The sequence below is a fragment of the Protopterus annectens genome, chromosome 1.part0 (assembly GCF_019279795.1).
Source record: "Protopterus annectens isolate FY-2018-M chromosome 1.part0, PAN1.0, whole genome shotgun sequence".
NCBI classification, from domain to species: Eukaryota; Metazoa; Chordata; order Ceratodontiformes; family Protopteridae; genus Protopterus; species Protopterus annectens.
This window is the reverse complement of record NC_056725.1, coordinates 517,141,896-517,167,855: the sequence shown is the minus strand read 5'-3', so window position 1 is coordinate 517,167,855 and position 25,960 is coordinate 517,141,896. Positions and strand designations below refer to the sequence as shown.

The following is a 25,960-nucleotide window of genomic DNA, read 5'->3' as shown; positions in this document are numbered from 1 at the left end:
TGCAGGCAGAAATGAGGGCAGTGTGGAAGAAGGATACAAGCACAGTTCCAGTAGTTGTAGTAGTAGGAACAATTAGTCTGAAAAAAAAAAAAAGAATTTACAGTCTTATTTTAGTACTACAGATACATAAACCTCCGTATGAATTATAGGAGGAGTCACTTCTGGGCACACTGTGGGTGCTGCAAAGAGTACTTCTGGCTAACATCAAAGATTAAAACAATACTAATTTCATGAATTTTAATCATACTCTGACTTAGGAATGAGGTTCATTTCCGTCATGGTATTAGAAACCCAAACAACTTATAGAAATTAAACACGAGAGCTGTAAAGATAAAGGATGAAAAAAGGCCTCCTGAAATATATTTAGAGTAACAGAAAAAAAAAAGAATAAACTGTCTTTTGTACATACTGTCAGTGCTGGCATCCCAACCAAGCATTATCCAAAATTCCTCTTAATTAATAGTGTAAGAAGACACTGCCAAGGTGCACTTACACAGCACAGATTACAGAAACATTATAACAGATGCACTTAAAATTTTCAGTAAAACACATTTCAGTCTCTAAACAATGTCCTTGAAAATATAATGTGACCAGGGCTAGTAACAGCTTTAACCCACATACTGGTTATATTTCTTGCATCCATGCTGATGCCTTAACAAGTCCAGTACCACCCAACATCGCACTTTGGTAGTGTAGAGACAGCCAAGCTCACTCAGGGCTCTTAGTGGGAGTTCTATTATTTAGAGTAAATATACACATAGCATACATAGTCTTGCTCTATACTAGAGCAGTGTACAAGGGTGGATAGTCACACAGTGTGGTACTGAACTTAACAGTACTAAAAAAAGTACCTGCCAAAACCTAAGACTTTTATAACAGAATTCAAAACAATCAAACCTCACCAGCGCACCCAATCCCAGCTGTGTAGTAACAAAAGAATGTAACAATTAAGCATAACTTGATATACTTTATGACATGTACACCAGATGTCTGAACCTGCGGTTCCACTCATACTGAGCAGGATTACTATCGCAAGAACACATCATCAGTAGGGTGAAACTAACCTGTTTCACTACAGGTAAAATATGTGAAGCCAGGGATGAATTTCTGAATGCCCATCCAGTCGTTCTAGTTTCTTTTTTTGAAAGAAGTGAGAGTGTCACTGTGCTTAACATTTGAGGAAGTTTGTTCCAAAGATGGGGTAACAATTTGGTGATAAATCTGTCCCTTCGAAGTGTTTGTGTTGGTGGAGGTTTAAATCCTTAGACTGTTTGTAGAGCTGTTAGTCTTTTGGAGGTGCAAAATGTCCAGTAGGACAGGGTCTTTGGCCTGGAATGCAAGGCACATATGTTATTGCAGGAGGCTATAAGAGAGAGAGAGTACAAGGATAGATGTCGGTCTTGGTAGGGAAAGGTTTTTAGACCAGTAATAATTTTAGTTGGGTACATTTGTGGCCTTTGTACCTGTATGATGTGTTTGGTTTGGCATCAGGGCTAAGGAGGAATGGTAACTTTGTTTATTTGGATGAGATGCCTTGTGTATTAGATGGTTTAGATAGAATGATTTTTCTGACTACTTTTGGTAGTAGTGGATGGATGAGAGAGAAGGAGTTATCGACGCAAGTGTCAAGGTCCCTGACTACTGTGTCAGTTTGGAGTGGAGTACTGATTGCACTTTTTGCATTCAGTTTGTCCGTTTGCTTGTAAAGGCTAGTTCCGTTTGTAGTGCTTTTCTGTCAGGAGGGTCAAGATCAGTAACACCCTGCTTACAGTCATTGGGAACTATGGTTATCTGCAGATCTGAGCTTAACAGTATGGAAATAAGAAAAGTTTATACTAAGAAAGGAGGGGTCTGACATGGAGCCTTGGAGATCAGAAAAGTTTATACTAAAAAAGGAGGGATCCAACATGGAGCCTTGGGCTACTCCACTAGTTGCGTGCTTTTTGAAGTGGCATTTGTCACCTTAATTATTAAGGGTTCTGACTTTCAGCCAGTTCTCAATCCATCCAACCACATAGGGGTCTACCCAAAGGTCCTTCTGCTTATTTACAGTGACAGTGTGGGGTGTTGTGTCAAAGGTCTTAGCCAGATCTAGACATGCTGTATGGACTGAATGACTGTAAGGCTCCCTATTGAAATGTCAGCATTCATAATAACAAATGGCAACATGTCAAAAAAAAAATGAAACTGCAAAAGAAGAGAGAAATATTGAACGTCATTCTTCTCCTTTCAATTTCTTTTTTTTTGTGGGAGCAAGCACCCCTATCCCCCAGTTTTATATATACTAATTCCAAGAACGTCATACCTCAGAGAAAAAAGAATATTCTAAGAAATGTCCTTCATGAACTTAAGTTTATGTAAGTCCGTTTTTTTTTTTTTTTTTTTTTTTTGGCCATTCAGTCTTATCATAATGGGACTTACTAAACCAGGCCGTGGCATTTCAGACAATTACCAGCCAGGCTCCCTATTGAAATGTCTGGTCTTATAACACAGAGTATTGATGTGCTGCAGGGAAAAAAAAACAAAAAAAACTTGAAACTGCAGGAGAAGAGTGAATATTTAACATCGTTCTCCTTTAAACTTCTTGTCTACTAACTCCGGGACCTTCTCAAAAAATGTATTAAATCAGGTAAGCATAACCTATCTTTGACTAAACCAAACTTGAGGTTTTGAATACCGCAGTTTTTGAAGACCAAGATAACATGTACTCAAGGTCTTGCAAATTAAGCTAATTAGGCAGATGGGTCTGTAGTTCCTGTGGTCTGTCGTAGGGCTTCCTGTATGGAGGGGTATTATAGCCACCGTTTTCCATACCTCAGGGACATGCACTGTGGCTAGGCTGAAGTTAAACATATGCTGGGGTTGGTCAGCAAGTGCATGTTTGGTGCTATTTATTAGCCATCCTGGCAAATTATCTGGGTTTGTGGAATTTGTGTTTTTGAGAGCACAGTTGGGACCTGCTCCAAATCACATGAAATGGGGATTTGCATCATGCCATTGACTATTTCTGGTGTGACATTAGCGCTGAATCTGTCTACAAGTAAGTTAGCTATTGATTTAAAACAGTGTGAGTAATGCCATTTAGTATTGTTTAGAGCAATCTGATGGTCTTAGGTTCCCTGTTGATCTTTTTTATAGACTCTTTAATGCTGGCAACTTTAGATTTATTATAGAATTATAGATTTTTTTTGTTAAATAGCTTATCTATGCTAGTGGATCACCTAATTGGTTTATTTTTAAAATTCCCATTTGTATGTGGTTCTAGTGCAGTTAGCGTTTTTGCCTCACAGCAAGAGGTTCTCCCTTTCGATTCTCGGCTGGAGCGCCTTCTATGTGGAGTCTGCATGTCCTCCCCGCAGTCGAGTGATGTTAAAGACATGCAGGTAGGTCGAGCGTGAATGGTTGTGCCTTTGTTGAAGGTTGGGCATTGGGCCGGCAACTCGGCACTGTAAAATCCACTGCCAATCATGAGCGGACCAGAGTTCCGCTGTGGCGACCCCTAACTGGGAAAAGCCGAAAGAGGGATTGCTAGAGTTTTGCAATTATGCAGGTATGAGTATTACTTGGTTGAATAACTCCCAACTGAAGCTACATGGAGGCCGGTGACAGTTCATCATAGTTTAAGTCTCTGTGTGTAAAGTTATTGCATTTAAAGGAAAATTCCACCTTCTCCTACAGTTTAACTCAACCCTTAAGTTATTTTTCTGGCCACAGTATGGTTCTAGTATTGTGCAGGTACCAGATACCTGCTTATACTTTCCTTGCCTTGTAATCAAAGGAATGTAAAGCCTACTTTTTTAAGCTTAACTTCTCATGTACTTTGCAGAGAAATTTGTCTCTACTTGCATGACGTACCAGACACAGAGGAATCTGTAGTTTACCCTGTTAGGTACAGCTGACAATCTTATATGGGCAATTAATCCTGCTAATGTCAGGAGCAGCAGCTGCAATAAGAAAAGACAGAGAAATGTCAAACTGTCTTTATTGCAGATTGGAAGAGAATTAAATTTATTATCAAAGATGCCTGTGATATGTAGAGAAAAGGCAGATAATATTTTGTTTCTTGTAATTCTTGTAAAGTATGAACACATTTAGCATTTTCTTGCCTCCCCCCACACATAGGACAGAGCTACCCAAATCAGAACTGCTCTGCAGGAAGTAAGACAGGTGGAAACCCTGTCAACTAAGTGCAGTGATACTGTTTATGAAAAGGTAGTTTATGCTTTTTGTGGCATCTTTCCAGTGGGAGATGCATGTATGTTGTGCAGATCTATGAGAAGAGTCATCAAGTGTCAGTCTTTACACAGGTGGAATGCATGAACATTTTCTATTCTACAAAGAAAATGTAACCATTGATGGCAACCATGATATACAGCCGAATTTACTTTAGCATGCATGCGTTATGAGCCCTTTCATTAAAAACATTAGGTTCATAAGTGTATACTAGGCTAATGACCACTAAGGTCCTTGTAAGCCTAGCTGTGCAACCCAAATGTGACCCACAAATTTGATTTATGTAGGGTTGATTTACTGACTGTATCTGTCCATCAGAGACATAGGCATCAGACCAGGGATGCAGTTCCAATTATCCATCCACTGGTCCAAGCAGTGCCCAGACAGGGACAGGGTGGAACTCTGTTTCACTTGGATGAGGAGCCAGTTCCAGAAAACTGGAACTTTCCGAGAATCCCATTTGTCTTTCCAATGTGTCCAATTTATGTCTCTAGTAAAATCTAGGTCCTCTAATCTAGTAGTTCTGATGCTGCCCATCCTGTGGATGTGCAAAAGGTCCATCAGAATAGGGTCCAGAGATGCCTCACATGCCTGGAAAAGATCATCTCTCAGAAGTCTATATGATATCAAGTAATAAGACAGATCCTTAAGGCAATCCACATAGGACACTGTGTTTATTTCCTGCAAGGAAACCCCATGGATGCTCCAGTTGCTGTGCTTGTCTGGTCAGGCACATACCAAACAGGGCACCACACTTTATGATTACTCTGATGTGGGCTGAGTACAGTGGTATGAAGATCTCTCTGGACCTAGATGCCATGCCCTGCCCTGCTCATAAGCTGAGCAACACAGAAGGACCTTCCCACAAACCTTGGCACATGTTGGTTGAAGGCCAGGTCATTTTCCGCACAAGTTCCCAGATCCCTGATAAGAGAATCAACTCCTAGGGGTGTTCTATTGATGATACAGTTACCTGGGATGGTCAGAATGGATTGTCTATCACTATGCTCCAAGCCATGGCCTTGGCACCAAGCATTCATCTGTGTTATACTCTCTTGAAGGTTGTTCTGAGCTTGGGGGGAATTCAATGACTGCTCTCCACTTGCAACCTTGATATCAGAGAAGCAGATTCCAAAGAAATGTGGGCCCAGCACAGAGCTCTGAGGAGCTCCACTGCTGATTGGCCTCCATATGGAGGTGGCCTCACTGATTCTGTTCTTCTGGGTACTATTAGTGTGCCAGCTAGCCATCCAGCATGTTATAAAGGGGTTTGTACCTAAGTTTGCTGACGATGCCGCAGTGAGGTATTTTATAAAAATGCCTCAGTCAGATCCAGGTAGGCTGTACGCATTGTCCTTCTTCCCCTCATCCAGCACCCATGTGACCACCCCAAAAGAAGTGCACCAGATTCAGTAAGCATAACCTTCCCCCAGCAAAGCCACACTGGGATGGATCCAGTTTCTGGAGGTCTGCCATGTCCCCATTGATAATCTCCATGGTAACTCCATTCATGGCCCTGCAAGCTAGACTAGTCAGTCCAATGGGTTTGCAGTCTCCAAGATCTGATGAAAGTCCGCCGTTATGAAGGGGGATGACTGTTGCAGTCCTCCATTCACTTGACACAAAGCCTGTTTTAAGGCTGCCGCTAAATAATGACCAGGGGTCCTAATAAGTCATATCCCAGATCATTTAAGAGACATCCTGGGATGTTGTCGGGGCCCACAGAGGCCAGGTTCCCAGCTCTAGTAAGCACAGCTAGTACATACTCCCTAGTTATAGTTGGATGGATTATGTTTGAGGGTACTTTTTTTGGAAGATGTTTAGGGTGAGAGGGAGGTAAAGTTGGAAATGAATTTGTTTGCCACCAGGTTCACTATATCACTAGGCCTGGTGAATGGGATACCACTCAAGCCCTGACTGCCACCCAGGCAACCAGAGTTCGGTAACAGCACATGTATGCGTGTACTGTATGTGTTAGTATGGGCAGGTGAGAAATTATGAGACTTAAACTCTTTTCAGGGAGAAAATGGGGGAGCATGAGTCTGCACACATTATTTATGGCTGAAGTGCTAGTGGAGACAGGGACTCGCACAGAGGTGCAGCTTACAAGTGAGGAGCAGGGTTTTGATTACATTGCCTGCTGAGGTGTGGATGTCAGTGTTAGAGCCTGTTGTATACCAACCTCCTGACTATGTTTGGGTATGCAGAGAGAGAAAGTTAGTTCCCCCTAAATGCAAAAATAACAGCTTCCACTTGAGAATGAGTGGACCATAAAGATTTCATCCATGGGAATGGGTGTGTGGATCTGCCAGAAGGGTTGAATCACTGTGGTCTGCACTGGGGAAATGGGCAAAAAAACCCATGTTATATAGGTTCGCAGCAAAATAGTTGAAGAACTTTGGTACTTCAAGAAATATGAAAATTCAACTTCTTCACCTTCAGCCGTACATATTGAATAGCTACCCCTTTTCTCAAGTTATCACGATATGCAACTGCTAGTTGTTTCAATTCCATTCTTATTGGTGTTTTACACAAAGGTACCATGCTATTTAAAACCGAGTCTAGTCCTTCAACCTACCCTGTATTTCCGTATTATCAAATTTGTGAATCCCGTCACAGAGATCACTTGTAGTCTGTTATCTAAACTTGCATGTGATCATGTTAAATTCATAACATTTTTCAGATGAGAAAAGTATCTGCAATCTTCTCTTGCTAACAGGCCTTATTCTATGATGACTGTTTCTTTTATGTTGATTAAAGTAATTTTCAGAACAGCATTGACAACTGTTGAAACCTCATTATACTTCCGCCCTCTCTGTAAAATCAGCAATGAGATGATTGGTTTTATTTGTTAAACACTTCTCTTATTCCATTAGAAAACCCACAGCCCATGGAGAATCCACTGTCCATTATGAATTGTATCACTGGGGTGAGAGCCGCCCCTTAGTTGTACTCATTCAGGCAGCCATGTGGGGGCTTTGTGTCCTACCTCCCCAAGCACTGGTTGACATGCTTGCTGTCAGACCTAGATTTGTGGTAAAAATGAATCAACGGAAAGTCAGTGTAAACACTGACATCTGCTCCATTGCACTGTAGACTAATTTTAACATTGAAAAATGTCCATTTAGTATCAATTCATAGTTAAATAATCACATATTTAGTTAAAGCTGGATTGTAGAATGATTAAAGTAGTCCAGGTAAATAATATTTGTTCCGTGGAACAGAAGGGATCATAAGGTTGTGGAACATTTTAGGTTTGGGTGGATGCATTTGGAAAAAGTCTTTGCTGTTGGTAATGTTTTTCATTCATTTTTTCCTCTGCCAGCTTTCCTATTTCCTGAAGTATTCAGGAATAATACTTAAAAAAAAAAAAAAAAAAAAAGGAAAGTCTGCCCAATTAGAAGAACCAAGATTAAAGATGGATGTTTTTTATTTCTGCTAGCTACAACTTGTATGCAGCTGTAGACAATAAAAATAACATGGTCTGTATCAGTTGTGAAAGCCCTGATGTCGAGTGTTCATCTAGCACTATTTAATTAGGAATGAGTAAAAGTAGAATCTTGAAAAAAGGTCTAGTACAAATTTTGTTTTATTTAGGTTATGCATTGAGGAACAGATCCTTTTTACATAACGTAACGCAGTCTGAATCAAGTGTCATGGTGAATTGTATGCTTTCTCTATAAGGTAACACAGTCTGAAATCAAGTGTCATGGTAAATCGTATGCTGTCTTTATAAGGAACAGAAAAAAAAAAAAAAACATCTGCAGCGTGCATTAGCCTGTCTAAATTGTAACTTAAAGAGCTAAAGGCAGTCTGATTTTTTTTCTTCTGTTAATTCAAGTTATACATTTGGAAGCTTCTAAAGGCTACATGGGAAATGTCTTAATTATTTTGTATTTGAGTCTCATACTGGGTTGTGAGCAAAGAGGATTGTGATGTCACTCAACTTTTTTAACATTTTCCTATGTTCAGCCATCTCCGAGGATGAATCTGTGCTATGGGCGCACACAGAGATTTTTAACTGTTGTTAGTTTAATAAAACACAACAAAATGTAGATATTAGTATGGTATTAATGTGGTTAAAATACTAAAATAATTATATATTTATGCAGATATTGTTGAATTTTTTTCTGTTTACACAGATCAGCTTTAGGCTTGGCTGGATTTCTACGTGGAACCTTTTGAAGCATGCGTTCGTGAGGTGACCAGACCCCAACTAAACTGCAGCAGCATCCATCAAGATATTGGTCAAATAGTTGACAGCAAACTCCATGTCAACTCTACGGTGAGGTGTCTCCAGTGATTTGTATGTAACTCAGTACGCGTTTGGTCATCTGTTTGTTTTTCAAACTGTGTATAATATTTAACTTTGGTGCAGCCAACACCGCATTGTAAATCAGTATGTCAAAAATTGATAGTGGACCGATCATGATTTGTGTGTTATAAAGGTAGTGTACTAGTTAGTACACCGCATACTAAAGCTGACCATGTTTTTTAACTTACCAGCAAGTCTAGCTGAAATGGCAGCATATATATTAGAATCTCATAGCCTGAAGATCAACAACAGAATTGTACATGTGTGACCTTCATGGTGTGTTAGAGTTGCCAAGTCATGACAGTTTATCTTTGCAGTTGTCACTCAACCAGAATAAAGTCCCTGGAGCTGATAAGTTTTCTTTATGAGGTTCAGTATAGTGCTGTCTAATATGCAGAAGTTATTGGAGCCTCCTGTGCTGAATAGTAACAGAAATTCCCTACTGAAGCTGTTGTGAGCTTAGCCTGGACCAAGTGTGGATTAGACTGAATCCACTACAACAATTGCAGCACCTCTAGTTGTACTTCTTTTGTGATCTTTTCTGAAAACCATGTAGCCATATTACTGATTTAAGGCATGACATTAATCATGCTAATGTAAGTATTACAATAGCAAACAGGTCGGAGAGGACAGATCAACAAGGTTGCTGTATGCAGACGATGTGGGATTACAGGCAGACTCTGAGCAAGGACGTCAGCAAAGGCTAGGGGAATGGAATGCAAAACTGAAGGCACATGGCATGAAATTAAGTACAGATAAGAGTGGTAATGGCATCAAATTGGGGAAATCAGAAGAAGCTGAGAATGGAGATAGAAGAGAAGACAGTAGAACAGGTTAACAACTTCAAGTGTCTGGGAGGGGTGGTTGAGGAGAAGGCAAGTCTAAGTGAAGAGGTCAAAGCTAGAATCTGAGGAGGTGCAGCCAACTAGCATAGGGTGTCAGGTGTAGTGTATGACAGAAGAATGCCAAATAAACTGAAAAGTAAGGTGTAGAAAGCAGTAGGGTGACCAGTACTAGTGTATGGTACAGAAACCTGAGCAGTAAAAACAGGGCAGATGAGGAAGCTAGAGGTAATGGAAATGAAGTGCCTGAGATGGGTGGAAGGATGCACACTGTGAGACAGACAAAGAAATGAGGACGTAAGAGCAGAAGCCAAAGTAGCTCCAATTGCAGAAATGATCAAAAAGAACAGATTACTGTGGTTTGGGCACACGTGCAGAAAAGCGGAAGACAGTCTAGTGAAGAAGATTTAGACAGACGGGTAGAAGGGAAGTGGAAACAAGGGCATCCAGCAAAGAGGTGGATGGGTTGTGTGAGAGAAGATCTGTGACAGTCAGGCATATGAGTGTTGAAGAAGGCAGGAGTGTAGCATTGAATCGAGAGAGATGGCAACAGTTAACACGTCACCCTGACCCTATGTAGAAAAACTGGGTTGAGGGTGATGATGATGATTAATCATGCAATCTGTGTGCCCTGAAGTGAGGGTTAAGTTACATTAGTTTGGATAATAGTTTTGATACTAAAAATAATATGAGTGGGAACAACAGATTTGAATGACTTCTTCAGAAATGTCCAGTTTATTAGGTGGGGGGGGGGGGTTGTTCTTTGGCTCTTACTCTTAATCACAGATCTTTTAATCCATATTTCTGTGATGTTTTACTTTTGGGACAAATTATCAGAAATAAGATAGCAGAGGAGGAATCAAAATTTCTTGAAATAAAAAAGCGTATGTGTATGCTTTACATGAGATTGGTTGATTTGGAGATATGATTGACCTCTGTATTGTTGACCCACATTGGTAGGCAATGCAGATGGTAGACAGTTGTGTGGTAACACACAATTCCCGGTGAAGGGGAATATGCCCCATTCCACGGGAATTGTGCCTGAGTTAGTGCATATAGTTAATGGGGTGTGGAGGTGCAGGGGGGTTTGCCTCCTTGCAAAAACACTGTGTTATATTGCATGTTCTGAGAAGTAATCTTGGAGCAGAAGCATGTTGATGATGTGTGATTCAAAGTTACTGTGTCAACTTTAACCACGTAGGTATAACACCGAATCAACCTTTCCCACTAATTCTATGTATATGTATATTATGCATACATGTGTGTGCGTGTGTGTAAAATGTAATGAAAGCAATAATAAGAAACAACACACTGGAATTGTAAGAGAAAAGAAGTTGTCATTTTATTTCTGTCATGACCGTTATATAGGATTATGATCAGCTCACCAATCATAACCCGCTTATATTGTGTTTGAGACATGGTGCAAGAAATTCGCCTCGAGAGCAAATGTTGGCATCCACTTTGAGAACACATAATACAAGGTTATGATTGGTGAGACAATCATAATTCTTTGTAGTGCATGGAGCTTTATCTGCTCCATGTGCTATTAGTTACATGGGGAAAAAATCACAAGGTATTTTGTTGGCTATCAAAGCCTTAAAACACTTAGCAGGCACTTGGCCCAAAGGCAGTTCAACTCTGTTCATTATGTTTACACCTACCTTTAATGTCTCTCTGTTATGTAGCTTTTGTGGAACACCCAGATTATTTCTTCATATTTTTGGTGTATTCCTCATAAAATCTGTGGTTTTCAGAGAAACCACCAAGGATTGAAGTCATTAAATAAAGATACACATTTGAGTTTGAGTTTATATCCTTCACATTATGCAGGCAAACACATCTGTTATTGTAGCAACTTTTTTATACGGAGTTAGGGAGACATTAAGGGTGCAGACAGCAGGCAGAAACAAAGCTTTTGCTCTGCCGCTGTCGTTTGCTAATCAGTACAGGCAGATTTTACTGCCTGGTGCTAGACCCACCTTTAACAACATAAGCAGGGGGTGCTTAAAATTTGTGCCATACACCACTCTGACGTTTAACTGATTTGTCTTTTTAAGAATATCAGAGAGTAATCATTGTGCTCTGTGCACTACAAGAATTTTATCTACTGCATCTTATAACCAGCCTTTAAATTTCACTCCCCTTGTAACAGTCTGAACCTTTGATTTTTGTTTTTATTACAAATTTTAACAGGCTGGACTTGCTGTCTCAAAGGTTTACCAGGCTTATTTCAAAGATGTCACTTCATTTTAATTGGATGATCGTAAGTTTTCTAAGAAATCATTAGTTTTATTAATGTTACAGATGTTCTTAAGTTCAGACAGTTTGTCCTTAGTTTAATGTGACACAATTTTTTTTCTTAATGAATTACAAATATATGACAAAGTGTAGAAGTGCATGTTTAGTGTAAAGCAATGTGATGACACATTTGGCCTTGCAGCTTTCAAACTTTTAATGTGTCTAAGAGAGTACATACCTGCATGTACAGCTATTTAAAAAAAATCAGGAAATTAGCAGGGCACATAATTCTTATTTCTGGTATACTTGTCTCTATTGTGCAAATCACAAGTAATTACTTATATGTGATCTTAAGCATCCATTCATCAACAACCCTTTTTTTCCCATTTTTGCACATACATTTGGGGTGTCACTTAGAAGTGTAATCATGGTGGGGTGAAGGAAGCAGTTGTTCTGAACACAAAGTATTAGGGGCACAGTCGGGATGAGCGATTCCTGTATTCTTTCTGTACTGGCATTTCTGAATGCCAGTACAGAAAGGCAATTCAGGGTTTCTTGTGTGAAGCTGTAACAAGCTGATAGCCATTTTGGCTTTACTACAATTACAGTTAAATTACTACTATTTTTTTACTCTTGCTGTTCAGTGGAAGAGCTGGGTGGCATGTCTGTAATAAGCTGACTACTACAAATGAAGCAGTTGACTTACTACAGTAAAGTTGTCTTTTTTTTTTTTTTTTTAATTCGCTGAATGGAAGTCCTTGGGGGCGTGGATCTGTCTGTAGTAAGCTGATCATAATCAACCGGCTACACTAAAGTCCTTGTATGTATTTGTGTTTGCCTTTGGCACCAGTAACCTCAAAGAAGGCTTTACCAGTTCTGAGCATTCCCAGTCTGTTTCTGGTTAGAGGAGTACCTTTGGGTAGGGTAGCTTTCCCCTTTTCTCTGGATACTCTTCCTTACTCACAGGATTCTTCCCCTTCTCCACCTTGATTCCAAGCCTCTCCATCTTGGATCTGACTTGCAGTGCCCTCAAAGCCATTCTCTGTGGCTTCATCTCTCTGCACATCTAGATCAGTGAGCAGTATCAAACAGTTAGGACTGGAGCAGCTGTTGTGGTCCTCTTTGCAGTCACAGATGCAGTTAGACCTCATCCCCTTGAGTCTGACACAGACTCTGGGACCTCAACTCCTTCTTTAGGATTTCCTTCTACAGATTTGAGCTCTTCGAGGCCAGTGGAGTATCCACCATCTGGATCGGATCTGGAAGCCTGGTGCTCTTTGACTCCATCATGTTCCTTGGTAGCTTCAACCTTGACCTGTTTGGGGCTGATAACTCCTTGGAGCCGTGGTGTTGAGACCAGAGTTTTATGATCAGGCTCGATGGTACCAGTCCCTGGCTCATCACTCCCCCCGGGAGCCTCAGCCTTACATTGCTCAGCTCAGGTCTCAATATCAGGTCTAGGCACGGTGCCTTTGGATTTACAGTTGTCTTCGGTGCCTTTGGGTTACTGGACCTTCAGATCCAAGAAGCCCTCTTCAGCCTCAGTCTTTGATGTTATAGGGATGATGTTCTCAGTCAGAGAGAAGGGTCCGATATCTCCAGCCAGTACTCCCTCTTACTTTCTGTTTGTGCTGCTAACCAGTCATCAGGGTACTCCTGCACAACTTGCATCAACAGGCCTCTAGTCTGCCCCCTGGAGGGGTTACCCTAATTTTCCCCCTTCTTATTCTTCTTCATCAGAATGGGAGGTTTTGTGGAATGGGAAGTGGAAGAAGCAGCACTTTGATCCTCTGGAAGAATCCTCACTGAGGATACTGACCTCTAGGAAGGAGAAGGTTCCCCCAAGTCCCCACGTGATGACGCCTGTTTTGGTGATTTGTTAGAGCTGCTTCACCAGCGCAGGGGCTGGACCACTGAAGCTCCATCTCTAAAGGAGTCCGTCTTTCTGGAAGCCTTTGTCATAGACCCCCCCATTCTCACCCTGGGTGGTGCCCCCTCAGGTTCCTCATAGATTTGGTATCTTGGAAGACTTGAAAAGGAGCCCGACACAGTATAGCCAATATCTTGGAAACTGGACAGAGTTCTTGCACCCTCCAGTGACAGGTCTCATTGGAGCAAGTGTCCAGCTGTCCATGCCATCATGGTGGCAGCAGCCACCACCATCATCATCATCTTCTTCTTTCGGCTGTTCCCGTTAGGGGTCGCCACAGCGGATCATCTGTTTCCATTTCTTCCTGTCCTCTGCATCTTGCTCTGTCACACCAACCACCTGCATGTCCTCTCTCACCACATCATAAATCTTATCTTAGGCCTTCCTCTTTTCTTGTTACCTGATAGCTTCATCCTTAGCATCCTTTTCCCACTATACTCAGCATCCCTCCTCAGCACATGTCCAAATCAACATAATCTTGCCTCTCTGGCTGTGTCTCCAAACCTTCCAACCTGGGCTGACCCTCTAATATACTTATTCCTAATCCTGTCCACCCTCGTCACACCCAGTACAAATCTTAACATCTTTAACTCTGCCACATCCAGCTCTAACTCCTGCCTTTTTGTCAATGCCACTGTCTCCAACCCATGTAACATAGCTGGTCTCACTACCCTCTTGTAGACCTTCCCTTTCACTCTTACTGGTACTCGTCTGTCATAAATCACTCCTGACACTCTTCTCCACCCAATCCATCCTGCCTGTAGTCTCTTCTTCACCTCTCTTCCACACTCACCATTTATCTGAACTATTGATCCCAAGTATTTAGACTCCTCCACCTTCGCCATCTCTACTCCTTGCATCCTCACCATTCCTCTATCCTCCCTCTCATTCACACACATATGTTTTGTCTTAGTCCTGCTGACCTTCATTCCTCTTCTCTCTAGAGCATATCTCCATCTCTCTAGGGTGGCAGCCACCAAAAAAGAGATTTCCAACGAGATCTCCTTTATCCACCCTCTAAATAGGGAGTATTGGGCACTAGATCAGTTAGGGAAGCGATCCTATGCCTCATTCACCTTTACTTTGAGACCTATTAATTATTTATCTCATATGACAAGGTTTCGGTGAGGTCTAATCTCCAAAGAGTCAAGTACCGTCAAACCACAGAAATCTACAAATACCCAGAAGAAGCTGGAGACTGTTTTGTCCACCTTGACTACCATCACCAGTGTTTCTATGAGACAAATTTCAAGTGCGGCTGATGGAACATCAGACTGTGGAATTGTGTTGAGATGCCACGCCTGGATGTGGTTGTGCAGTTTTGTGGATTGCTTTGGTGTCCTTTATACCTGCCCCTTTTGATGGGTCTTCCTTGTTTTGACCCAAGGTTAAGGACACTTTGACAAGGAGTGAACAAGATGAGAAGACACTGTTCGCCATGGGAGTCCACTTTTCCACTCACCCAGCAATCCTTTTGTAGGACTCAGAAAGGTGGTAAGCATCTGTTCTTCAGGAAGTCAGTTTTCTTCCCAGGATGCTCTCCTTAGATGATGCCTGTGAAGGTGGTAGGTAATCATAATGGATGCCACTCCAGAGCAGAAGTGGTCTGCAGAATCAGGACTTCTGCAGGGCTTTTTCCTGGCGGGCCCTTTCAGTGATTCTGAAGGGTTGACTGACTGCTTGCCTCTGCAGGCAGTCTGGGGACATTTAGCTCTCCACCCCAAAGCTGGGAGAGCCATCACCTCAGATGCCTGGGTATTGAGACTTATATCCATAGGGCTTGTCATCCCCTTTTTAGAAATTTCTGAGGTCTTCCAAAATGTCTCCCTGATGTTGGATCCCATTAAAGACTTCCCACAGTAGCAGAGATCTGCAGGCTGCTGACAAACTGGGTTATGCAGGAGGTCCCACTAGACCAAAGAGGATATGGGGTCTATTCCATGTTCTTTTTAGTACCAAAGAAAACGAAGGACCCCATATCTATCTTAGACCTGAGCAAGCTGAACCAGTTCATCAGATAGACCAAATTCCAGATGGTCACTGTGCAGTCAATATTACCTGTTGTGAGGAAGGATGGTTGGATTTGCTTGATAGACCTCAAGTACCCTACCATCACATAAAGATAGATCTGTGTTCTCAGAGGCTCCTTTGCTTCCAGCTGGGAGCCAGTCACTATCTGTTCAGGACCCTGCTATTTGGTCTCACCACAACCCTCCGGGTGTTTAACAAGTGCATAGTGGTGGTCATAGCCTGGCTCCAGCTGCAGGGGTTTCAGGTTTTTCCATATCTGGATGTTTGGTTCCTCACAGCCACCATGAATGCCTCGTTGATAGTGGCCAGGGATTCTTTCCTCAAACTATGTAAAACTTTAGGCATCACAGTCAATTACTCCAAATTGAGCCTTCAGCCTGTACAAATTTTACAGTTCAGTCCAGCATATTGTCAGACTGCCATCCTCCACTATCCAAAGTCTTCAATTTCAGGCCTTGTCAGTCCTTGCAATTCCCAAACCTCCAGTTCATGCATGTCTAAAGCTTTTGGGTCATATGGCAGTGTCAATAGGGCTAGTCCCTCTGGCCAGGTATATGCAAGCATTGTAATGAACAATGGCCATACAGTGGTCAGTCCTTACCCATACTTTGGATTTCCAGCTAAAACTGATGAGTGTGCACCATGAGAAGATTTAGTGGTGGTTATAGACTACATTAGTACTGCAGGGAAGACCTTTAATAATTCCTTCTCTTTTGGCCATGTTCACAACAGACGCCTCCCTTCTGGGGTGGGGACAGAATTTCGAAGGGAGGACTGTTCAAGGGTCCTGGTCTTCTGCAGAGGCTCACATTCACATCAGTGCTCTGAAGATTAGAGTGGTCTGCCTGGCATTTCATTCTTTTTCAGGATGTTCTTCCTAGGGATGTGATTGTAGTTCAGACAGATGTGTCAATAGTGTGGTACCTCAGCAAATGAGGGGAGGCACACTTAGCCTCTTTGGCAAAAGGCTGTGAGGGTGTGGCAGTGGGCGATCTGCTTTCAACTGTTGCTGGTGGCAATGCATACCCCGGGGAAGTCCAGAATTCTGGCTGACAGTTTCAATAGGAACATTCTTTTGCCCTATGAGTGGTCCATGAATCTGTGCGGAGACAGCTTGGATTTTTTTGGCGTAAGGGCATTCTGTGTTTTGACTTGTGTATGTTCTCATCCATCATCAAGATCGACAGCTATTATACCCTTGTTCCACTTCCGGGACAGGCACCCAGGAATGGTCTGATGTTTCAGTGGCCTCCAGGTCTCCTTTATGCTTATACCCCAACTGTTATCATATTGAAGTTTCTTCAGAAACCAGCCCGTTGCAGAGTTTCAGTAGTTCTCATCACCTGCTTTTGGCCTTGCCAGGTGTGTCTTCCCTTCTCTTCCTTTGGCCTCTTCTGAAAACCCCTCCTTGGGTGTTCAATACCATTCTGGGTCTTCTCTCTTCCAGCCAGACTGGATCCACCCAGTCTTCAGTCCCTCAAGTTGACTGCATGGTTCCTGTAGTTCCTATGATGGCCAGGAATAAGCTTTTGAAGGTGGCAGTTCATATATTGAAATCCACTCAGAAAGCATCCAATAGAAAGTGTACACCAGTAAATGGAAGAGATTTGCGTTATAGGCAGAGGCTAGGGGATTGATCCCTTCTTGAAACCCTTGGAGTCAGTTTTGGATTTTCTAGCTGAGCTGTTTGGTTCAGGCTCCAGCTTTTCTACTATCAGGATTTGAAGTATAAAAGGTAGAAGGATTACCAAGCCACGATGGATCCAGAAAACAGAAACATTCAATGAAGTAAAATGCAGGAAACTTCTTTATTGCAGCCAAAAAACGTGAGCGCTTTCACGTGGGTCATCCCACGCTTCATCAGGATTTGGTTAGCAACCATTTCAAACTTTCATATTGGCAGAGGTAATATATCCTTTGCTTCGCTCAAGATTTCCAAGGCCTTTTTGAGAGGTGCTTTGCTTCTTCATCCTCCTGTATGGGATCCGGTGCCTCCCTGGGAAGTGCCCTTTGTTCTTCAGATCTTTACTGGTTCCCCCTCCCTCTGAACCTTCAGCCTCATCAGATCTCAAGCGTTTGTCCTGGAAAAGTTTGGTTTTGATAGCAATTACCTCGGCCATAAGGATTTTAGAATTACAAGCACTTGATTCTTCTCCACCTTCTTTGCCTTTTCATTAAGGACAGAGTGTCTTTTCGTACAAACATTCACTGTTGTGTTCATATTCCTGTGTCCTTTCCTAATATTTCCAACAAAGGTGAATACATTTTGCATTGTTTGGACATGTATAAGCAGCTACAGTTTTATTTTGACCATACCAAACCCATTAGAAAATCTAATCAGTTGTTTGTTTCCTCCTCAAAATCCAGGCTAGACTTACCTGTGTCTAAAGTAACTATCAAAGTGGTTGTCAGATTGTATTTTATTTGCATATTCTCTGAGGAGCAAGTTTCTTTCACAAACCTAGAGGCCATTCACCTAGAGCTTTAACTACTTTTATAGCTTTTCTTTCTAGATTACATATGGATGATATCTGTGTGGCTGATACTTGATTGGGCCATCAGACCTTTGTGTTTCAACGCTGGACATTCAGTCTGAGTCCAGGGCTTCTTTTGGTTCTGCTGTGTTGCAGAATATCCTTTGTCATGGCTAGGGTCTCTTCCCACAAGTTGAATACAGACGGAGCAGGCAACATTGGATACGTTAGTTATGTACTTACCATAACGATAGATCTGTGTTGTCCATGTCTGGTTCAACCTTTCCACTCTCCTGCCCCCAACCTGATTTGGTGAGTCTCCCCTTGGTGATGGCCAAACAGCAGGGGCCCTTCTTTTAGCCTTTTGCCTTCTTTCACCTAGAGTTTTGCTTTTTCACTGAGTGTTTCCTTGTATTTATGCAGGACATGGGAATTAGTTGGATATGTTATATCATTCTGCTAATACTTGGGTGAGGGGGCAAAAGGGAGGCTGAGCCAAGTTGAGCTGAAAGGCTTTAGATCTGACCAGTGTCTGATCTGAGTCAGATCCAAAGAACCAGAGGTTGAACCAGACACAGACAGACAACACGGATCTATCGTTATGGTGAATACATAAGTTTCACTTTTCATTTACATTAGTTAAGTGTTTGCATTCTGTTACATTCTTATAAACATAGAAACTATAAGTAATATCCCACAAGCATGACTGATAAGGTGTAACTGGTACATAGAGAATTAAGCATGGATAGTGAAACAGAATCAAATAAACAGACTTGGTTGTTTAACAGTGAGCTGCAAAGGTGGGCAAGACCACACAGCCTTGCCCTGAACTTCCAGATTAACTGACCTGAAGTTAGCTATGTTATGTTTGAGTATGCAGGGAGGGATTGCTACTTTGGTGTGGGGGTAAAGCCCTTCTCTCTTGTATATGATAATGATCACTGTCAGATGTGTGTATAAGTTTCAGTAGCTTGCATTCCCAAATTGCAGGGTTGTGCTTTCTTCACCCCCAATTTTCTGTTTCACAGTCCAGATTAGTGACAGTTGAGAGTGTTGAGAGTCATCTGTAGAGTAGGCAAATTCCTCACACATTTTGGAATTTTGGGAGGTTGAATAACTGTGTCTGCTGTCATCAAGCTGAATAATTCCGTCTTAATCCTTTCGCTAATTAGAGGTTTTCACATGTTTTAGATACTGTTAATATAGTAAGTGATGTACAAGATCAGTTCTGTAAACGTGGTTTACTTCTGCTTGAGCACTGTATAGTTTTGGAGCTGCTGATGTGTCTTAAATCCAGACCAAAATTTAAACCACTAGCTGTCTGTAATAAGCAAGTTTTTTTTAAGGAGTTATATAAATCTTGGCCGTATCAAACTCCAGTTCTAAAGTGGACAGTTGGATAGGCCAGGTTATGTGAGTGGGATAAAACATCACCACCACAGAGACTGTCTTATGATTGTAGTTCTACCAAGGATTCAAAAACACGCGAAGTTTAACCTTGCCCCCCTTACAAAACTGATATCAAGTTTGTAATAGAAAATTCATGCAGTCATGTACCCAATTCCACTGCAGGATCTGAAACATTTGGCTGTAGCCTGATGTCCCTGTATCATATGCATGCACAATAATGCGTTTGACTTGTCTCATTTTACTGAAATCAATCAGTTAGATTCAGTGGAGAGTGCCAGTACACAGCAGAGTTAGTAAAAAAAAAAAAAAGGTAAGAAAAATATTTTTTGATAACTTCTTTGTATAGTACAACTATTTTATGATATATTTACCAGCAGGCTTTGCCTTCACCTTCACGAGTAAGCTGCACAGTTTTTGGATAAAAAAACACAGTCACCAATGGTTAGCTAATTTTTTTTTTTTTTTTTTTTTAGTTTTGAAGAACACTGGTTCAACAAAATCTGAAGTTTGAGTTGAGGCCAAAAGCTATCGTTATAATTTTTAATCAGTTCTGTACCCTTCATCTCATTTACCTGCAAGTTTGCCAGTGGTGTGTGGATATACAAATTAACTTTTAAAAATGTTATTACTGGTGAGGGGTTTGCTTATGTACTATTATTGTCATACTGACTTTTTGCTGTTTTATTATTTTTTTCTTTCCCTAGATGCTACATCTACTCCAGTTATAAAAAACACTTTGACAGTCTGTTAGTGTAAAACAGTCATGTAGTTTCTGCTGTGTCAGTGGAAGAAAACTCTACATTACCATGTGTAGCTTATTAGAAGGGCAATTTTTAAGTTTGTATATTTGCAGATGTTGTATACTTGCTTTCTCCTTCTGTTTAGTTGTGTCATTGCTTTACGTTTCCTATTCCTTTAGCTAAAGATTCCTGTGTTCTTATGAGAAGTTTGTCTAAGTAAAAATGATACTGAAGTGTTACAGCAATATAATTGTGACTGAACTACAGTCCCATGTTGCAGAGAGTAGAAAGCCTAACATTTTTCCATGTTGTGAAATGAAACTAAATTGTGAAATGAAACCCACTAGATATATATGCCACTTTACAGAAGTACCTTGGGTGCAGCTAGTTTGGCTCGCTGTATGGTAGACAGTGTGATATCATGGAGCCTCAATCCTCACCACTGACACGGTGAGGGATGTTCACTTTGAACAAAGATAGATGCACACAGTATTTCCAGATATAGCTCTCTGTACCAAGCACATTTCCCCCTTAAGAGCACACGGGGAACACACTCCTGTCCTGGGACTGGACTCCCTCTCTCTCCAGGCTCCAAATAAGACTCCACACTGACCACAGCTGTAGAGTTGAGTCCTCAGCTGAGTGTTCCAAGCCCAGTCCTCCACCACCTTCTCTGTGAAACCAGTGCTGTGTATCCCTGTTCCAGGTAGCTCACACACACACACACACACACACACACACACACACACACACACACTATTTTGAGCATTGGTTTTCTCACACACACACACACACACACACACACACACACACACACACACACACACACACACACACACACACTATTTTGAGCATTGGTTTTCTCACACACACACACACACACACACACACACACACACACACACACACACACACACACACACCTGGGAAAGGCTGGGACAGATTTAGCAGCTGTGCCCCCATGCCCCCTCTGCTCAGAGTATAAGGTAGATTCACTGCTACCAGCCAGCTACTTTAAGGCTCTTACAAGGGTACCCAATTATTCTGAGTGAAATTAATACTAACAGCAATGGTAATGTTGACCAAACAGTAAGGCTTTCAGGAGTTGCCACAGTGTCACCAAATAAATTTAAGTATTCTCAAAGGTTAAAATACTCTCTAAAAGACTAGCCACAATGAAAAGTTTAAATATATTTAATAATAAATAATAAAAGAACATGAAAATACTAAATATCTATTTACAATTAACACCATAGTTTCAGTCACAGGAAATATTAAAAATAACACAGAAGGATAGATTCACACAGATATAGAAAAAAAACAGTACTTGACTAATCTCAATATATTTTCTGCCTGATCTAAAGAATTACTATTCCCTGGTTACTTACTAAAGCAAGATGAGATGAAATGAATGAGTGATCCTTCTTTGTCAGGTATCAAAACAGACTGCCCTGGACTTCTTTTTCATTTAGTATTAAAACATCATTTCAGTGCTGGATTACAGAATGACATCACATACATCTGGTCACTTGACTTCTGGTTCCCACACTATCCCCTTTACTACAAACTGAGCCAGAATCTTGTACATATGTGTTACCATACACACACATAGATCTTTGCTAAGATGTGTTATGTCACCTGGAGGCTATAAAACCATTTCAAAAACTTCCACCCTTCCAGGGTAGCAATTAGTTCACTCCTAAGGACAATGGAGTAGGATTCCCAGTCCTGGTTTTCGCAGACATTTTGTCTCTGGCTGCAATCCGAACTGTAAGATATACAATCTTTATGGCCTAAACCAGGTAAATTAATTTCAGGCTATTTTTCAAAGTTAGCTGGACTGAGATTAACCTCTTCTCTTCTAGTATTCCCTGTTACAATACATTCATTTTAGCAGTTACAATACAGTCTGAAATACAGGTGCATTTCTTTTCTGCCATACAGGACCCACTGTTGGTACATGTTTAATACAAGCAGCTTTACAAATACATTTTTAACACAAGCACCTTTACAAATCAGTTTGATATACAAATATCATATAATTCTTCACAAAACTCCAGCTAACTATGCATACACATCCACTTCCCTACTTCTCATGGCATGTTTGGCACTACCTCACATCGTCACAGGTGGGTGTCGCACTGAGCAAGTGGTGACCTTGGTTTGGCAAAATGTCCCATACCTGTCATTAGAATAGTTGCTAAAAGATGGATTTTGAATGGCAACTTACCTACTATCTTACCCTGGGGTGGGGGGTTGGAAGGTGGAACATCACCCTAAAGTGATCGGTTGACCCATTGTAAAGGCCTGGGAGTACTGCAAGCTTGTAGGACACACGTTTGCTTTAGTCCTTTCTGTTACACTCCGTTAAAAACTCATCACTGTTCAATCATAATGTAACATAACATACAGGGTCACCTTCTTGCTCTACAACTTACACATATACTGCCATTTGACAGTCGCACAACTTTGCTCTTCTGTGCTCTGCCTTAACTGTACATTTTTCATCTATGTTTCTTTCATTTCTTATGAGTTACCTCTTATTTTTGTGGCTCTTTTCTTTACTCCTTGCATTTTACTTCCCTGTATCATCATAAACTTGTTACAGTTATCTCCATAATGTATGTTGTGAATTGCTTCAGTAAATTATTTCATATATACACTTTTTTTAATCTGATTTTTCATGTTAATATTTTTCTAAAGCATTAAGTGAAAGGTTCATTCAATCCTTCAATTGCTTATACGCAAATTTGATTCTAGTAGGCATGTTGTACAAAGTTATATACAGTATCTTTTGAATTATTTTTATTTTTTTCTGACATTTTGAAGTTGTAAATTAGATGCTTCAGTGGTGGAGATTTTCTCTCAAGAATTCAATTGTTTATCCCAGCTGGATCATACAAGTTAATAAGTCAAAATAAACAAAAGTAAAATATGACAATATTGATTGTATAGTCCAGTAATGTGTGCCAAGGAATTGCATGTAGTGACTGACAGCTTAGGAGGAAAGCAAGGTGATCATCCTTTCATATCACATCAGTAAGGGATTTTCTCCATTAAGAAGCGAGTGAGTGTTAATGGGCTTACAAAGTACGAGATGGTGGCAGGGACTGAAGGCTGGGGCCTGAGTCTGAATGAGAATATGTATAATCCAAAAAATAAACCTGCTAGCTATACCAGCTGAGAAGTATTTACACAGTATAAGTATTGTTGTACTTTTGGAAGCTGTGTATTATTTCAGTCAAACTTGCTTATGTGTGGTTGCTACCATACTGACATTTTTTTTCTGTTTTGTTCTATTTTCCTTCCATAGGTTTTCCTAGATGCTGTATTTTCACAGCTATAAAGAAAATGGCAGAAATTTTGGCTGATCTGTGTGGTACAGATCCTGCAGATCCTTTTCCATTATGGAATGACGGTGCTGTTGGACGGTGTTTTAATCAGCTGGTGCTGAACACCCTGACACATGTTATCTTCACCCTGGCTAGTTCATGCTACCTGGGTATCCCAAGGTAATATATTGATACCTAAAAGTAACAGAGCAGGGATAGTCAACTGTATTAGTAAGGCATTCTATGTAAAACGATTGCACATTTTTTGCAGTTTATTTGATGCTTAAATTGTAAGTTGTGGGATTCCTACATTAGGATAGTGGGAGATACAAGTACAATTATATATTACTCATAGCTGTGCTTCATTGTTTTGAAGGCTGCTGAATTTGTCTGGTTCTCCAGTTTTGCAATTTGGCAGACAGTCATATACAGTATGATAACAGTTGATTTTACTGGGAAAAGGTGGATGAAGAGAGATGTGTTTCTCACATGGGCAAGTTTTAAGTAGAAGGTAGATTTCATTTGCTGAAGTTTGATTTCGTTCACTGGTTATGTATGAAGTAATTGTCTCAGGTTGAACAATTATTACAGGTTTGATTCTGAGTCTGTGTATTTGCACTGTTAACAAGTATGACATGATATGCAAAGGAAAATAGAAATCTTCTACTTCCTAGCATGATAAAAATTTCAAAATAGTGTTTACTGAACCACTCCCAGAACAGTATGATCTTTCACTGAGAACAGCATACAGGTGGCTCCCTTGCATAAAGGTGAACTATTGAAGGTGAAGCAATCATAAGCCTTTTAGGTTCATAGGTTTACACTAGGCTATCTGCCCGAGGGCATTTATAAGCCTAGCCCATAGTTTTTTGTGGCTTACGCCACCCCTTAGTTTGGAGAAACTATGCCCATTATTTAGCTGTGCTTCTGTCGAGCAGTGACACTGAGGTAACCCCTGGGGTGTATCTGCGATCTCCCATCCATTGGTCAAGATTCCTCTTGAACAAGGCCAGCGAGGTGCTCTGCCTCACATAAACCGGGATTTTGTTCCACAGCATAGGGAGTCTTTGGGTGATGAACCTATCCCTCCAGCACGTCCTATTAATAACCGTGTCGAGGTTTAAGTCACCCGCCCTTGTGGCTCTGAGGGATCTAGATTTTTTGAGATGAAGCATATTCATCAAATCTGGGTTTGACATGGCCTTGTATGTCAGGCATAGGTCACCTCTGAGCAAGCGGTACGCAACTGAATATAACTGGAGTTCTTTCAGTCGTGCAGCATAAGACAGATTTTTGAGACCTTTTATCCTTTTGGTGAGGAACTTTTGTGGCCTCTCCAGCTGCTGCAAGTGTCGGGTCAGATACATTCTGAATGGGGCATTGTACTCGATCATTGGTCTGATGAGTGATGAGTATAGGGAGACTATGACTTCCCTTGATCTAGATGTGAATCCCTTCATGATAAGGTGGGCAATGTAGAAGGTCTTCCTAACTACTTTAGCAATATGAGTGTCGAATGAAAGGCTACTGTCAACCTGGGTTCCCAGGTCCCTAATAACTTCTTCTGTGTTCAGGGATTGCCACCTATATGGTAGCTAGGGGTAACCTTATTTTTCCCGAAGGGTATGACTATGCATTTCTTGGCATTTAACTTGAGGCCATGGCTCTGGCACCAGTTATCCGTTTCTGTGAGACCCTTCTGAAGGATATCTGTGTCGGATGTGTTCTCAACTACGGCTCCCAGTTTGCAGTCATCTGCGAACTTTGTCAGCCATAACCCTCCTGTGTTTGCTTGTACTTCAGAAAAGTAGATGCCAAACAAGAGTGGGCCCAGGACTGAGCCCTGTGGGACACCACTTGTGACAGGCTTAGAGTCTGACATGGCGCCAGCAACTCTGACCCTGTGGGTTCTGTCACTCAGCCAGTTTGCAACCCATCTTGTAATGTATGGGTTTACATTCAAGTTGATGAGTTTTTCAATGATACCCGAGTGGGGTATTGTATCGAAAGCCTTCGCCAGGTCTAGGTAGGCTGTATGGACTGCCTTTCCTCGTCAATGGCCTTGGTGACTGTTTCAAAAGTCAACCAAGTTTAAAAGGCATGATCTGCCTTTGACAAAGCCAAACTGGGTTGGATCCAAAGTCTGCAAATTCCCTATGTCTTTATTTATGAGATCCATTATGATCCTTTCCATGGCTTTGCAGATCAGGCTTGTCAAGCTAATGGGACGGTAATTTCCAGGGTCGGTGGAGGCACCGCCTTTGTGGAGTGGGACCACAGTCGCTGTGCGCCACTCCCTGGGTACGTATCCGGAGGTGAGACTAAGATTAAACAGCTGTCCTAACTGTGGGTTTAATTCCTCGTTGAGTTCATGGAGCACACAGCCGGGGACACCATCAGGTCCCATGGATGCTG

General features: G+C 41.3%; 1 protein-coding gene across 1 annotated transcript in view; it reads left to right on the top strand.

Moving 5' to 3' along the window:
• The window catches only part of ABCC10 (ATP binding cassette subfamily C member 10), a 1,243,619-nt gene that overhangs the window by 57,950 nt on the left and 1,159,709 nt on the right, over positions 1 to 25,960 (top strand). The window contains exons 2-3 of the mRNA XM_044061090.1: positions 8,376 to 8,518; positions 23,527 to 23,725. Of these exons, the coding sequence (XP_043917025.1) occupies positions 23,565 to 23,725 (161 nt within the window). The 5' untranslated portion in view covers positions 8,376 to 8,518; positions 23,527 to 23,564. The remainder of the gene's footprint in view (positions 1 to 8,375; positions 8,519 to 23,526; positions 23,726 to 25,960) is intronic.